The 14,009-nt window shown below is 36.5% G+C and overlaps 2 protein-coding genes across 4 annotated transcripts in view; one reads left to right on the top strand and one right to left on the bottom strand.

Annotated features, from left to right (window-relative positions):
• PLAAT1 (phospholipase A and acyltransferase 1) overlaps positions 1 to 14,009 on the top strand; it is a 717,153-nt gene that overhangs the window by 376,751 nt on the left and 326,393 nt on the right. The window lies entirely within an intron of this gene.
• The window catches only part of LOC128656360 (probable cation-transporting ATPase 13A5), a 252,554-nt gene that overhangs the window by 39,777 nt on the left and 198,768 nt on the right, over positions 1 to 14,009 (bottom strand). Inside the window, exons 23-26 of the mRNA XM_053710220.1 lie at positions 7,512 to 7,608; positions 4,507 to 4,579; positions 3,048 to 3,222; positions 2,402 to 2,568 (exon numbers count right to left, since the gene is read on the bottom strand). Of these exons, the coding sequence (XP_053566195.1) occupies positions 2,402 to 2,568; positions 3,048 to 3,222; positions 4,507 to 4,579; positions 7,512 to 7,608 (512 nt within the window). The remainder of the gene's footprint in view (positions 1 to 2,401; positions 2,569 to 3,047; positions 3,223 to 4,506; positions 4,580 to 7,511; positions 7,609 to 14,009) is intronic.

Raw genomic sequence — 14,009 nt, 5'->3', positions numbered from 1 at the left:
ATTGGATCAGCCAATAGGATTGAACTTCAATCCTATTGGCTGATCCAATAAGCCAATAGGTTTTTTTCTACCTTAATTCCGATTGGCTGATAGAATCCTATCAGCCAATCGGAATTCAAGGGACGCCATCTTGGATGATGTCATTTAAAGGAACCTTCATTCGTCGGGAGTCGGTGGAAAAAGAGGATGCTCCGCGTCGGCTGGCTTCAAGATGGACCCGCTCCACTCCGGATGGATGAAGATAGAAGATGCCGCCTGGATGAAGACTTCTGCCCATCTGGAGGTCCACTTCTGCCGGGATCGGATGAAGACTTCTGCCCCTCTGGAGGACCACTTGTGCGCGGCTGGGTGAAGACGGCTCAAGGTAGGGTGATCTTCAAGGGGGTAGTGTTAGGTTTTATTAAGGGGGGATTGGGTGGGTTTTAGAGTAGGGTTGGGTGTGTGGGTGGTGGGTTTTAATGTTGGGGGGGTATTGTCTTTTTTTTTACAGGTAAAAGAGCTGATTACTTTGGGGCAATGCCCCGCAAAAAGCCCTTTTAAGGGCTATTTGTAATTTAGTATAGGGCAATTTGTAATTTAGTATAGGGTAGGGGATTTTATTATTTTGGGGGGCTTTTTATTTTATTAGGGGGATTAGATTAGGTGTAATTAGTTTAAATTTCTTGTAATTATTTTTCTGTAATTTAGTGTTTGTTTGTTTTTGTACTTTAGTTTATTTAATTTATTTGTATTTAATTGTAGTTAGTTTAGGTAATTTATTTAATTATAGTGTAGTGTTAGGTGTTAGTTTAACTTAGGTTAGGGTTTATTTTACAGGTAAATTTATACTTATTTTAACTAGGTAGCTATTAAATAGTTGATAACTATTTAATAACTATTGTACCTAGTTAAAATAAATACAAAGTTGCCTGTAAAATAAAAATAAATCCTAAGATAGCTACAATGTAACTATTAGTTATATTGTAGCTATCTTAGGGTTTATTTTACAGGTAAGTATTTAGTTTTAAATAGGAATAATTTAGTTAATTGTAGTAATTTTATTTTGTTTTATTTAAATTATATTTAAGTTAGGGGGTGTTAGGGTTAGGTTTAGACTTAGGTTTAGGGGTTAATAAATTTAATATAGTATAGTAATAAAATTAATATAGTAGCGGCGTTGTTGGGGGCGGCAGATTAGGGGTTAATAATTGTAGGTAGGTTTCGGCCATGTTAGGGACGGCAGATTAGGGGTTAATAAAATGTAACTAGTGTTTGCGAGGCGGGAGTGCGGCGTTTTAGGGGTTAATATATTTATTAAAGTGGCAGCGATGTCCGGTTGGCAGATTAGGGGTTAAAAACTTTATTTAAGTGTTTCCGATGTGGGGGGCCTTGGTTTAGGGGTTAATAGGTAGTTTATGGGTGTTAGTGTTCTTTTTAGCACTTTAGTTAAGAGTTTTATGTTACGGCGTTAGCCCATAAAACTCTTAACTACTGACTTTTAAATGCGGTAGGAGTCTTGACAGGAGAGGGTCTACCGTTCACTTCTTCCAAGACTCGTAATACCAGCGTTAGGCAAATCCCATTAAAAAGATAGGATACGTAATTTACGTAAGGGGATTTGCGGTAAGCTCGAGTCGCGGAAGAAAAGTGAGCGGTACACCTGTACCTGCCAGACTCGTAATACCAGCGGGCGTTAAAAAGCAGCGTTGGGACCTCTCAACGCTGCTTTTTAAAGCTAATGCAAGACTCGTAATCTCGCCGAATGTGTTTTAACCCTTTAATATAAACGCATAACATTAAGACCTTAAAATGTAAAATTGTGGAAATGACCAGATAAACCACTCAAAATGTTCCAAAAGGGCACTTTATGAGGTCAAGATCATTGAATTTTTTTAAAAAGTAATAAAAATCCCTTTAAGAAGCTGCTGGAAAAGTGTTTTCTGATGGATTGGAATACAATTGTCTAATTGTCTTCATGTGGTGGGGATTATGCTTATAATATGTTCATTAATTGTTTTGTGTAGCTTAAAATTTAAAAACCCAAAAAAGAAACCACGTACCTCCCACATGGAATAGAGAAGGGCCCATGAAATGGCATTAGACATAAAAATGGGATCAGTATATTGTACAATAATGTAATACATATATTTTATAATTTATGTGAATAAAAGGTCATTCATTTTAAAATATATTTTTTTCATTAGATATGTTAAACCTGATCAAATTGATTCTGAAATTAACAGGTTAGGGGTTTTAGTGCACAAATAATATTTAGAGTGCAGCCTGGTTGTTACACAGCTCCACAAGCATAAAATCAAAACATTGTTTTAGTAAGCAAAATACTGTAATAAATATCATTTTTCAGATATAACAAACAAAAGCACGGACAATGTGCTTTTCAAGAGTTACGGTTGTTACTTACAGTTTGTATATATGGGTTGTCGAAAGGGACTTCCCCTTGAATACACAAATTCTACTATAATATGATTTAGTCCCGTCACGGGCCCTAGAGTGCTGGTCAAAAAATTCTGTGACTCCTTACGTATGATAGTTTGGTTCATGTAGCTTTGATTGTACTGGTCACAAGCACTAACAAAATATAAAAAATATTAAATGAGAAATTGGACATATCATGAAATAGATATTTTTTACGGCTAAAAAAACTTAAGTTTTCTATATGATGCTAAAAAAATGAGTTTTCAAATAAGTTATGTTTCTGGATTTCAGTAAAGTTAGATGCTGGTAAACATTTGTAAATCTGTACAGTTAATTTCCCCTGACAGCATCAAATCAAATTAGTACACAGAATCCCCCACTGTGCACTGGGAAAATGCAATTCTAAAATAAAATATTGAAGCCTTGTCCCTAACCTCTCGATCACACTTCATGGATTCTTGTCCAACCTTTATCCTGTTTTAGGATACTGTATGTGTTTGAAGTTTTACACTAATGTGGTCAATAGTATTTGTTTAATTTTTGACAGCATAATATATCATTTGTAAATGCGTATTAAAAAAAGAAAATATATGTATTTATATATTAAATTCCAGAAATAATTGCCTTCTTACCTAAAGACGTTACTTTCATTGTACCAGGGCTGTTGTTGTACTAGGATAAATGCAGTTGTCTGAACACTGATGGTTAAAATAAGTTGTAGTGCAATCGACAGTAACAGAGATGGGGAAAACATTTTCAGAGCAGGTCTGTATGGTGCTAGTTTGTCAGCAGGGCCATTCAGACTCACTAAGGAGAAAAAGGCAAAACACAAGATTTTAGTAACAAACCAAAGCAAAAAATAAATCTATGTTAATATATAACAATTAAAGTGCATAGCAATATTTCCTTGTGCATAATCAACATTTTTGCCTAGGTTACAGGTGGAGCACAAAAATGCTAGCACTATTGGGCATTAATTGCCAGATTACGAGTAGAGTGCAAATTTCACAAGCATGATATTTGTGCTCCACGCAAATGTGCGCTGGTAATATAAGTTCAGCGCAATGCGAACATGACACTGACATGGCACAGAACCTAGCACAGCGAAGGGGGTAAGTCGCACAGCGATGGGAAGCAAAGTGTAAAAATATATGTATATGCTGATATACACATATATTTATGTGTTTATATGTGTATATACACATATTAACACATAAATATATATATATATATATATATGTATATATATATATATATATATATTTATATATATATATATTTATATAAGCATATACAGTACATATATATTTTGAGCAATAACACAGTCCCTATAGACTGCAATGTAAAGGCACTTTTCAGTGCTGTTCTTTTTTCTAACACCCCAAATCCGCAAACTTAAACCCCTTAAAACTGCTTTGTGCAGTTGTTTAAAAAAAAAAAATATTGCTACTTTATTTATTTTAAAAAGCAACACTACCCTTTATTTTGGGAGCAATTGGGGGAGATTTTTAAAATTAACCAGAGGTCTGACCTATGGCTAATTTCCGGAGCACAAGCTTGAGGTAGTATTAACCAAACACTTTTAATGACTGGCTATTTAACATGCCCCCGTAAACGGGCAAAATTGCCAGTTTACAGGCGCAAGTTAAATTAGCGCTCCACTTGTAATCTAGTCCTAAATTAATTCAAGTGCAATCCATACTGCTTCCATATTTGCGCTCTTATTACAAGTCCCAAATAAATAATGGCATTTCACGCGTAAAATAAAATAAAAAATATTTCATGGCTTATATAATAAGTAATAAAAAACATTACATAAGGTTTTGGAGTGACCAGAGTACATAAAATGTAATGCGATTTTTATTTTATTTTGTATTATGTAATACAGAATAAATTATGTTTCATTACTATTATTATTATTTTACATTTCACATATCTCCCATAAATTATTTGAGTTTCGTTTCTAAACACAGTTTTTTATAACTGAATACGTCCCTTTGTTTATCACATTAACTGAACGATTTGTTTCATGAATGCTTCTCATTTATTTCCACACATATATGAACAAACTTTCTGAAGGATGAAACATACTTGCTAATGTAACGGCAGTGGTTATGAGCAAATCTTGTATGAGGTACTGAAAGTTTCCAAGAACTGTTTGCTTCTGGAAAGATAAAGATTATTTATAAATAATAATAATATTAGTAATTTTTATTTTATTTTTAAAAAGTGTCATAGTTCAAAAATATAATTACACTGTAATGGTCCCTACTGATCGCTAACCTAAAATAACTATTTTTAAAAAATGATCAGGTTTGAATGGGAATTAAAAACTGACATGAAAAAGAAAAATTTAACTTATTCTTCAAACAAATACAATTCATGAATAGTTATCTGTGGCAAATTAGGCCACACTCCTACACTCCATAATATCTGTTTGTATACTGTATGCATATTCTGATATGACGTATATTTGTATGCATGTCAGCTATTTGAGCATATCAGACCCTACATGACACTCATGGCCTCAGACCAGATGCGTGCTTCTAAAGACTTTAATGTTCACATCAAACCCCAAGCAAGGCATGTGTTCCTTGTAGCTGCTTTATACATTTTGTTTGCCCACATTAGACACTTAGGGGCCAATTTATTAATGTCTGTCCGTGTCATGACCAACAGACATCGCATATGCTGACGGCATTTAACATTTAGTTCACTAAAACTGCTTGTGCAATGCCGCCCCCTACAGATTCACGGCCAATCATCCACTAGCAGGAGGTGTCAATCAGCCCGATCGTATAGGATTGGGCGGATTGCAGACTGCAGCCTCAGAGGCAGCGGATCAGTTATGGAGCAGCGGTCTTAAGACCGCCACTTCATAACTGCTGTTTCCGGTGAGTCTGATGGCTCGCGTGGAAACAAGTGCATCAGGGCTTGATAATTCATTCCCTTAGAGCATGATGATCAAAAACTCCCCGGCATGGAGAGAAATCACATAAAGTCTGTGCAGGCTTTTTTTGAACATTATATTGTAATGTATGTGTCTCCTCTTCACATCCAGAGCCCTACATACATAGATAAACTGTTCTCTGGCTACCATAAGCCATCCTAAAATTATTTTTGTGTGATCTCACAGTGCTGATGAAACTTCTTAGGTAATCTTGCAAGGTTATACAAGCTACTGTATAAATCCTCATTAGTCCTCAGACCAGATGTATTTGACCTTTGTGCAGTATTGTTCTGCCTCATTTTAACCAACACTTCTTATGAGGTTAGAGTAGGGTGAGTGAAGGAAATACATAGTTTAGGGTCAATCTTTCAAAATTAAAAGCACAAGAAAAAAGAGGTACCTGGGAGCTTCCTCATCTACAGGTGGCCCAAATTAAACAGTCAGAAGGGGCATTTTGCTTTAGTGGGAAATTAGATTGTATGTTGCAAGAAGGTGTTATTGCCATTAATGATTTGTGGTGCTTTAGGTGATATACTGTAGGTCATGTAGAGGTGTTGGGCTTTATTAGGTGGGGTGAGATGATGGTAAAGTTTAAAGGGACACTGAACCCAAATTTTTTCTTTCATGATTCAGATAGAGCATGAAATTTTAAGCAGTTTTCTAATTTTCTCTTATTATCAAATTTTCTTCATTCTCTTGGTATCTTTATTTGAAATGCAAGAATATAAGTTTAGATGCCGGCCCATTTTTGGTGAACAAATAAATTCACCCACCAATGAAAAAGTGCTGTCCAGAGTCTTAACCAAAAAAAGCTTAGATGTCTTCTTTTTCAAATAAAGATAGCAAGAGAACAAAGAAAAATTGATAATAGGAGTAAATTAGAAAGTTTCTTAAAATTGCATGCTCTATCTGAATCACGAAAGAAACATTTTGGGTTCAGTGTCCCTTTAATTGTTGTGCGCTTAGGCTGCAGATAGAGTTATCTTTATCAGTCAAAATATGTTCCTTTAAGTTATCTAAAGAAGTTGTATTCAGCTTATTTAATCATGGTTTAATAGTTAAAAATAAACAAGGTTATATAAATATAAAAGCAAAACAATGTTTGCCTGTTGCACTCATAGGCGTCTGGAGAGGTAACAAGGGGGTGGGAGTAATGCACTCCCTGTAAAATTTGCTCTGTATAGCCAAATGTAAGCACCTACTTTAAAGGGACACTGAACCCAAATTTTTCTTTTGTGATTCAGATAGAGCATGCAAATGTAAGCAACTTTCTAATTTACTCCTATTATCAACTTTACTTTGTTCTCTTGCTATCTTTATTTGAAAAAGAAGGCATCTAAGCTATTTTTTTGTTTCAGAACCATGGAAAGCACTTGTTTATTGGTGGGTGAATATATTTTCACCGAAAATGGGCTGGCATCTAAACTTGCATTCTTGCATTTCAAATAAAGATACAGAGAGAATGAAGATAATTTGATAATAGGAGTAAATTAGAAAGTTGCTTAAAATTGCATGCTCTATCTGAATCACGAAAGAAAAAAATTGGGTTCAGTGTCCCTTTAATCACTGTATTGATTTTAATGAACCATCATATTTAAATGAAATGCAGCTCATTTGTAGTTTAAACAATTACTGCTGCACACGTTGCCACTCATTTAATTGTACTTAAGGAAATTATTTTTTGCATCCTTGAAGATGAGGTCCACAACTAGTACCAGCTGCACCCAAAAAGTATATGTTATAGAACCACCCCTTCCTATCACCCTCAATAATCAGTAGATTTGTGTATGATAAAAATGTTATATTACAAAATATGGATCCACATTTCTTGTTCTAATTTTCTTATAGGGACATTTCAGCACAAGCATTTTTAGGGCTCTTTAGTTTGCTAAGCATGTGTTATATATATTTCCTCTGAAGAAAAACTGCATAGCCTCTTTTTATTAACTAAAAGATCTGCAAAAATGAGCATGCTTATGCTTTTGATTAACTCTCTTTCCATATGGATGACAGAGAGACGTTAAAATCAAGTTTATTTCTCTATTGTTTATATGAAAACTAGATTGTGCCATAAGGCTCATATATTTAGTTATTTAATACATGCTAAATAAAGTTAACCAATGATATACAATAAACAAATATTTACCGAAAAAAGAAGAAGCATGCAGAAGAATCCGATCAGTGTGTACGTTATCATGTATTTAAACAAAGCTATTGACGTGACATATGCATTCCTTCCTTCCCTGGACAGAAAACAAGCTTATAGTCAGTGATCAAAACAAAATATGCAGGTCAGGTCAAACATTTTTGTGGCTGCATAATGTGCCCTAAAATATATTAATTCTAAGTTAATTATTGGATAAATCTAATTTACATAAGCAATCAATCTAATTTTAATAATGCTGTTTATTCCATACACATAATTTCAACCACATTTTTGTATTTTTCACTCAAAAATAAGCACCATTTATATGAAAAGCATATTCAGCCACTTATTAGTAAGTATATATACCAACAGCACCCTGAGTGTTGAGATCTACACCAGGAGCACGTGAAAGGTGTCAGTTTTGTTGCCTAGCTCCCAGGATTTTTTGGAAACAATCCAGGATTGGGATTCTGAGGACTGAGTCAGAGATACCATGGGTGTGTCAAAATGGGTGGGTGGGGGTTTCCATGTGTATCTGGGTGTGTTAGAGCTTGCAAACATCATAATGTATATTGTGGGATTGTGAAAAGTTGGTAGCCCTGTCACTGCTCTAACTCTGATGCTTTCCCTTCACTGCAAATGTCCCATTTTTCAGAAGCAAACCAGCAACTACCCCAGCTCTGTTCATGACCCACTCTGGCTCCACACATGACATGCTATTTCAACACATGGCACACATATGGCTCCACCCCTCTCAGCATCAAAACAGTATTAATTCTTCTAGGTACACTTGAACAAAATCAGGGATTTTTGTAGGCATGATAAACAATTATACAAAACAGGTTATCAATTTAATATGTAGATTGAAACACAATAATTACATGAAATAGAAACAGCTGTGCAGGAGGAATAAAACTGGTTGAGGAACAGCCAAACTCTGTTAATAAAGTGAGGTTGTATCGTCAAGCACCGTAACACAACTCAAGGTAGTTATACTGCATCAGCAAGTTCTCTCACAGGTAGAGCTTTAAAGGAATCAGGGGTTTCCATATGTGCTGTCCAAGTTTTTCTGAAGAAACACAAAGAAACAAGCAATATTGAGGACTGTAGACACAGTGGCTGGCCAAGGAAACAGAAGACAAAAGGCACATCATGCTCACTTCCCTTTGCAATTCGAAGTCTGGTCAGAAGAGGTCTTTATAGCAGATGTGCAGCTAAAAAAGCCATATGTGGAAACAAGGCCAAACAACTCAACTATGCATAAAAACACACAAATTAAGGTGCAGAAAAAATGGTAGCAGGGCCTCTGTTCTGATGAGTCAAGATTTTAAATATTTGGCTGTAGCAGAAAGCAGTTTGTTTCCAAAAGTATGGAGAGCAGTACAAGAATTAGTGTCTGCAGGAAACAGGGAAGCATGGTAGAGGTTCCTTGCAAGTGTGGAGCTGCATTTCTGAAAATGCAGTTGGGGATTTGGTCAGAATTAATGATCTCAATGCTGAGAAGTACAGGCAGATACTTATCCATCATGGCATACCATCAGGGAGACATCTGACTGGCCCCAAGTGTATTTTGCAGCATGACAATGACCCCAAAGATACAGCCAAAGTCATTAAGATCAAGGAGTTCTAAAAGTGATGGTATAGCCATCATAGAACCCTGGTCTCAACATCCTCAAGTCTGTCTTGGATTACATGAAGAGACAGAAGCAAATGAGGCTGACTAAATCCAGAGAAGAACTGTGGTTAGTTCTCCAAGATATTTGGAACAAGCTACCTGCCGAGTAACTTAAAAAAACTGTGTTCAATTGTACCTAGAATTTATGCTGTTTTGAAGGCAAAGGGTGGTCACACCAAATATTGAATTGATTTAGATTTTTCTTCTATTCACTCAATTTACATTTTGTTAATTGATCAAAAATAAACTATTAACATTTCTATTTTTGAAAGCATACTTACTTTATAGCATTTTCCCACCTGCCAAAAACTTTTGCACAATAATTTATGTTTCACAATCATGATCACGCTAGGCTGGGTAATCTGAGGGGATTGACTTAGTGATATCAATTTCTCTTTGTGAGAATGGGATATTTATAAGGAAAAGGTCTGTGAGAGGAGGAGCAGGACAGACCTCCCAAACCAGGACTTAAATACAAAATGCAGAATAGTTAGGAACTTTTTTAAAAAAATTAACATTTTTAAACATTCATATCTGAACGTTGGTTTAACCCCTTAATGACCAGAGCACTTTTCCATTTTCTGTCCGTTTGGGACCAAGGCTATTTTTAATTTTTTGCGGTGTTTGTGTTTAGCTGTAATTTTCCTCTTACTCATTTACTGTACCCACACATATTATATACCGTTTTTCTCGCCATTAAATGGACTTTCTAAAAAAAACATTATTTTTATCATATCTTATAATTTACTCTAATTTTTTTTATAAAATATAGGGAAAAATGGAAAACAAACACACTTTTTCTAACTTTGACCCCCAAAATCTGTTACACATCTACAACCACCAAAAAACAACCATGCTAAATAGTTTCTAAATTTTGTCCTGAGTTTAGAAATACCCAATGTTTACATGTTATTTGCTTTTTTTGCAAGTTATAGGGCAATAAATACAAGTAGCACTTTGCTATTTCCAAACGATTTTTTTTTTTCAAAATTAGCGCTAGTTACATTGGGACACTGATATCTGTCAGGAATCCCAGAATAGCCATTGACATGTATATATTTTTTTTTAGTAGACATCCCAAAGTATTGATCTAGGCCCATTTTGGTATATTTCATGCCACCATTTCACCGCCAAATGCGATCAAATACAAAAAATCGTTCACCTTTTCACAAACTTAAATTATTTACAAACAGCTTGTGCAATTATAGCATAAATGGTTGTAAATTCTTCTATGGGATCCCCTTTGTTCAGAAATAGCAGACATATATGACTTTGGTGTTGCTTTTTGGTAATTAGAAGGCCGCTAAATGCCACTGCGCACCACACGTGTATTATGTCCAGCAGTGAAGGGGTTAATTAGGAAGCATGTAGGGAGCTTTTTGGGGTAATTTTAGCTTTAGTGTAGTGTAGTAGACAACCCCAAGTATTGATCTAGGCCAATTTTGGTATATTTCATGCCACCATTTCACTGCCAAATGCGATCAAATTAAAAAAAAGTTACATTTTTCTCAATTTTAGGTTTCTCACTGAATCATTTACAAACAGCTTGTGCAATTATGGCACAAATAGTTGTAAATGCTTCTCTGGGATCCCCTTTGTTCATAAATAACAGACATATATGACTTTGGCTTTGCTTTTTGGTAATTAGAAGGCCGCTAAATGCCGCTGCGCACCACACGTGTATTATGCCCAGCAGTGCAGGGGTTAATTAGGGAGCTTGTAGGGAGCTTGTAGGGTTAATTTTAGCTTTAGTTGCGTGTAGTAGACAACCCAAAGTATTGATCTAGGCCCATTTTGGTATATTTCATGCCACCATTTCACCGCCAAATGCGATCAAATAAAAAAAAATGCTTCTCTGGGATCCCCTTTGTTCAGAAATAGCATACATATATGGCTTTGGCATTGCTTTTTGGTAATTAGAAGGCCGCTAAATGCCGCTGCGCATCACACGCGTATTATGGCTAGCAGTGAAGGGGTTAATTATGTAGCTTATAGGGAGCTTGCAGGGTTAATTTTAGCTTTAGTGTAGAGCTCAGCCTCCCACCTGAAACATCAGACCCCCTGATCCCTCCCAAACAGCTCCCTTCCCTCCACCACCCCACAATTGTCCCCGCCATCTTAAGTACTGGCAAAAAATTCTGCCAGTACTAAAATAAAAGGTATTTGGCCTTTTTTGGGTTGTTTTTTTTTAGCATATTTACATATGCTGATGTGTAGGATCCCCCCTTAGCCCCCAACCTCACTGATCCCCCACCAAACAGCTCTCTAACCCTTCCCCTCTGCCTTAATGGGCGCCATCTTGGGTACTTTTTTAAAAAAAATATGCCCTTTTCTGTAGTGTAGCTTTCCCCCCCCCAAGACAAACCCCCCACCCCTTCCAGATCCCTTAGATTCAATTTTTATTACTTAAAAAATTATTATTTTTTTACTTTTAACTTCATTTTTTTCTGTAGTGTAGCGGTTCCCACCCGCTCCCACCCCGTGCACGCGCCCGCCCACCACCCCCCGTGCACGCGCGTGCGCCCGTGCACGCCCCCGTAGGTCTCGCCCACGATCCCGCCCCTCTCCACTCCACACAGAGCATCGATGGCCGCCCACCCGCCTCCCACGTAAGCTCCCACCCACCAACGATACCGGCCATCGATGTCCAGTGCAGAGAGGGCCACAGAGTGGCTCTCTCTGCATCGGATGGCCAAGGGGGGTTATTGCAGGATGCCGCTATATCGAGGCATCACTGCAATAACCAGAAAGCAGCTGGAAGTGAGCAGGATCGCTTCCAGCTGCTTTCCAGACCAAGGACGTACGCCATACGTCCTCGGTCATTAACTGTATTTTTTTTGAGGACGTATGGCGTACGTCCTTGGTCGTTAAGGGGTTAAATGGTATGTGGTAATTATACAGCCAAGCATAATTATACTTAATCAATATGCTTTTGCTGCTATAGCATTTGAACCTTGTCAAATTCTGCTTTGTAACTGTAAAATTATGTATAGCATCCTACAGACCTATTCATGTGGCATGTTTTACTCTGACAGTTAGGTATGTGCCTAGGGCATCAAGACGTATGGGGCAACAGATTTTGATGGATAGTTCTATTGCATGATGCTTTCACACTTCTATGTTCACATCACGTTTTCCTATTTGTCTTGTGGGGTTGGATTATCCCTCCATTCACCTTTGGTCCTAATTGTAAGGATATAAGTAAAACATGACCTAAAATTGTTGTGGGGTGGATCAGCAAGCAGCAGATTTCACAGGGCCTACTGCAGCACAAAAACTAAGTAGAGGAAATCATGGTACTTTATTTTATTCACAATATGCAAATACCTATAAGGACAAAGGTCGTGAAACGCTATTTCACAAATGTGAGTGGAAACATTTTTAAAAAAAAGTGATTTTATGTTTGTTATATATAAAAATGCTGACATAGTGAAGGATTGGGAGGAATCCCTAAATGAGTGTGCAATTAAATAAATGAATGGATATTCTTATTAGACATAGGGAAAAATCATACTTGATTTAGGAATAGAGATTAGTCGTATTCAGAATGACCTAGATGGGCATAAAGACCACCCAGATTATACAAAAATAAATACCAATGTCATCACTAGAACTGATAAATATCAGAATGAAATTATTAGAAATAAGAACAAAAAGATGACTAGAGATTTGGGTGATTATGAGTCAGGGCAAGTATATTCCTATAACAAAAATGAAGGGGAAATAGATATTGCAAATAATGATGTAAGTGAGGCTCCACCTCTTACACCCCAAATAACTAAAATGCAAAAAAATGCACAGACGGGAAATAGGAGTAATAAGAAATTTAAAGGGAAAGCTCCCATCAGGGTTAAATATGATACAATGGTAACTCATAGTAATTATAAACAGGATAAACAAAAAAAAACAACAGTATAGTAAGGAAAATAATAGGGATGAGATTCCATGCTGGAGAGACAAACAAAATAACTCGGGGAATAATCCTTTTAAACATAATACAATGAAACCTAATTATGAACAAATACAGCATGATAAACACTATGGGATCCCTATGGCCTCTACTTCCAGACCAGCACAGGAAGAGCATTCCAGGGGGAATTTTGTAGAACAGAGACAGGAGAAATACTGGTCACCCAGAGAATTGGAGGAAAAGCCCCTAAACAGGGGAACCCCACAAAAAAGACCGTATGTAAACGGGGCAGTAGAGGAAGGGGTAAGACCCACCAAAAGGTGACTATATATCTTTTGAACCAGATGACCTATGGGAACACATGTACAGTGATGTAATCCATACTGGTATGCATCCCATTTCAAATTTTAATCCTAGTGTACCAGCTAACTCGAGTTTGGAGGGTATCAAGAGATTTAACTTGGATGGGGGCAATCTAAAAAGATTTGAGAGAAAAGCTATTTCCAATTTGATGTCTGACGCAGAAATTATAATAAGACAGGCGGACAAGGGTGGAGGGGTAGTACTCCAAAATAAATCAGACTATCTGCAAGAAGCAGATCGTCTATTGAAAGATGAATCCTATTACAAGATCTTTTGATCCCACACTTACATTCTCAAGAGACCTGATAAAATTGATAGATGGTGGGTACTCCCAGGGGATTCTTGATAAAAAGGAAAGAATGCTTTTGTTACCAGAAAAAACAATTGTTGCATACTATTATCATTTGCCAAAAATACATGGGGAGACCCATCATTTTGGGTATCGGGTGTCTAACATATAATTTATCATGTTATATTGATGTTTTCTTGAAAACAATTATGATAAATTTAGAATCCTTTATAAAAGACACTACGGATTTATTGGGTAAAT

The sequence above is a fragment of the Bombina bombina genome, chromosome 4, assembly GCF_027579735.1.
Source record: "Bombina bombina isolate aBomBom1 chromosome 4, aBomBom1.pri, whole genome shotgun sequence".
In the NCBI taxonomy this organism is placed as follows: domain Eukaryota; kingdom Metazoa; phylum Chordata; class Amphibia; order Anura; family Bombinatoridae; genus Bombina; species Bombina bombina.
The sequence above is the reverse complement of the archived record's forward strand: the minus strand, read 5'-3'. Positions and strand labels throughout refer to the sequence as shown.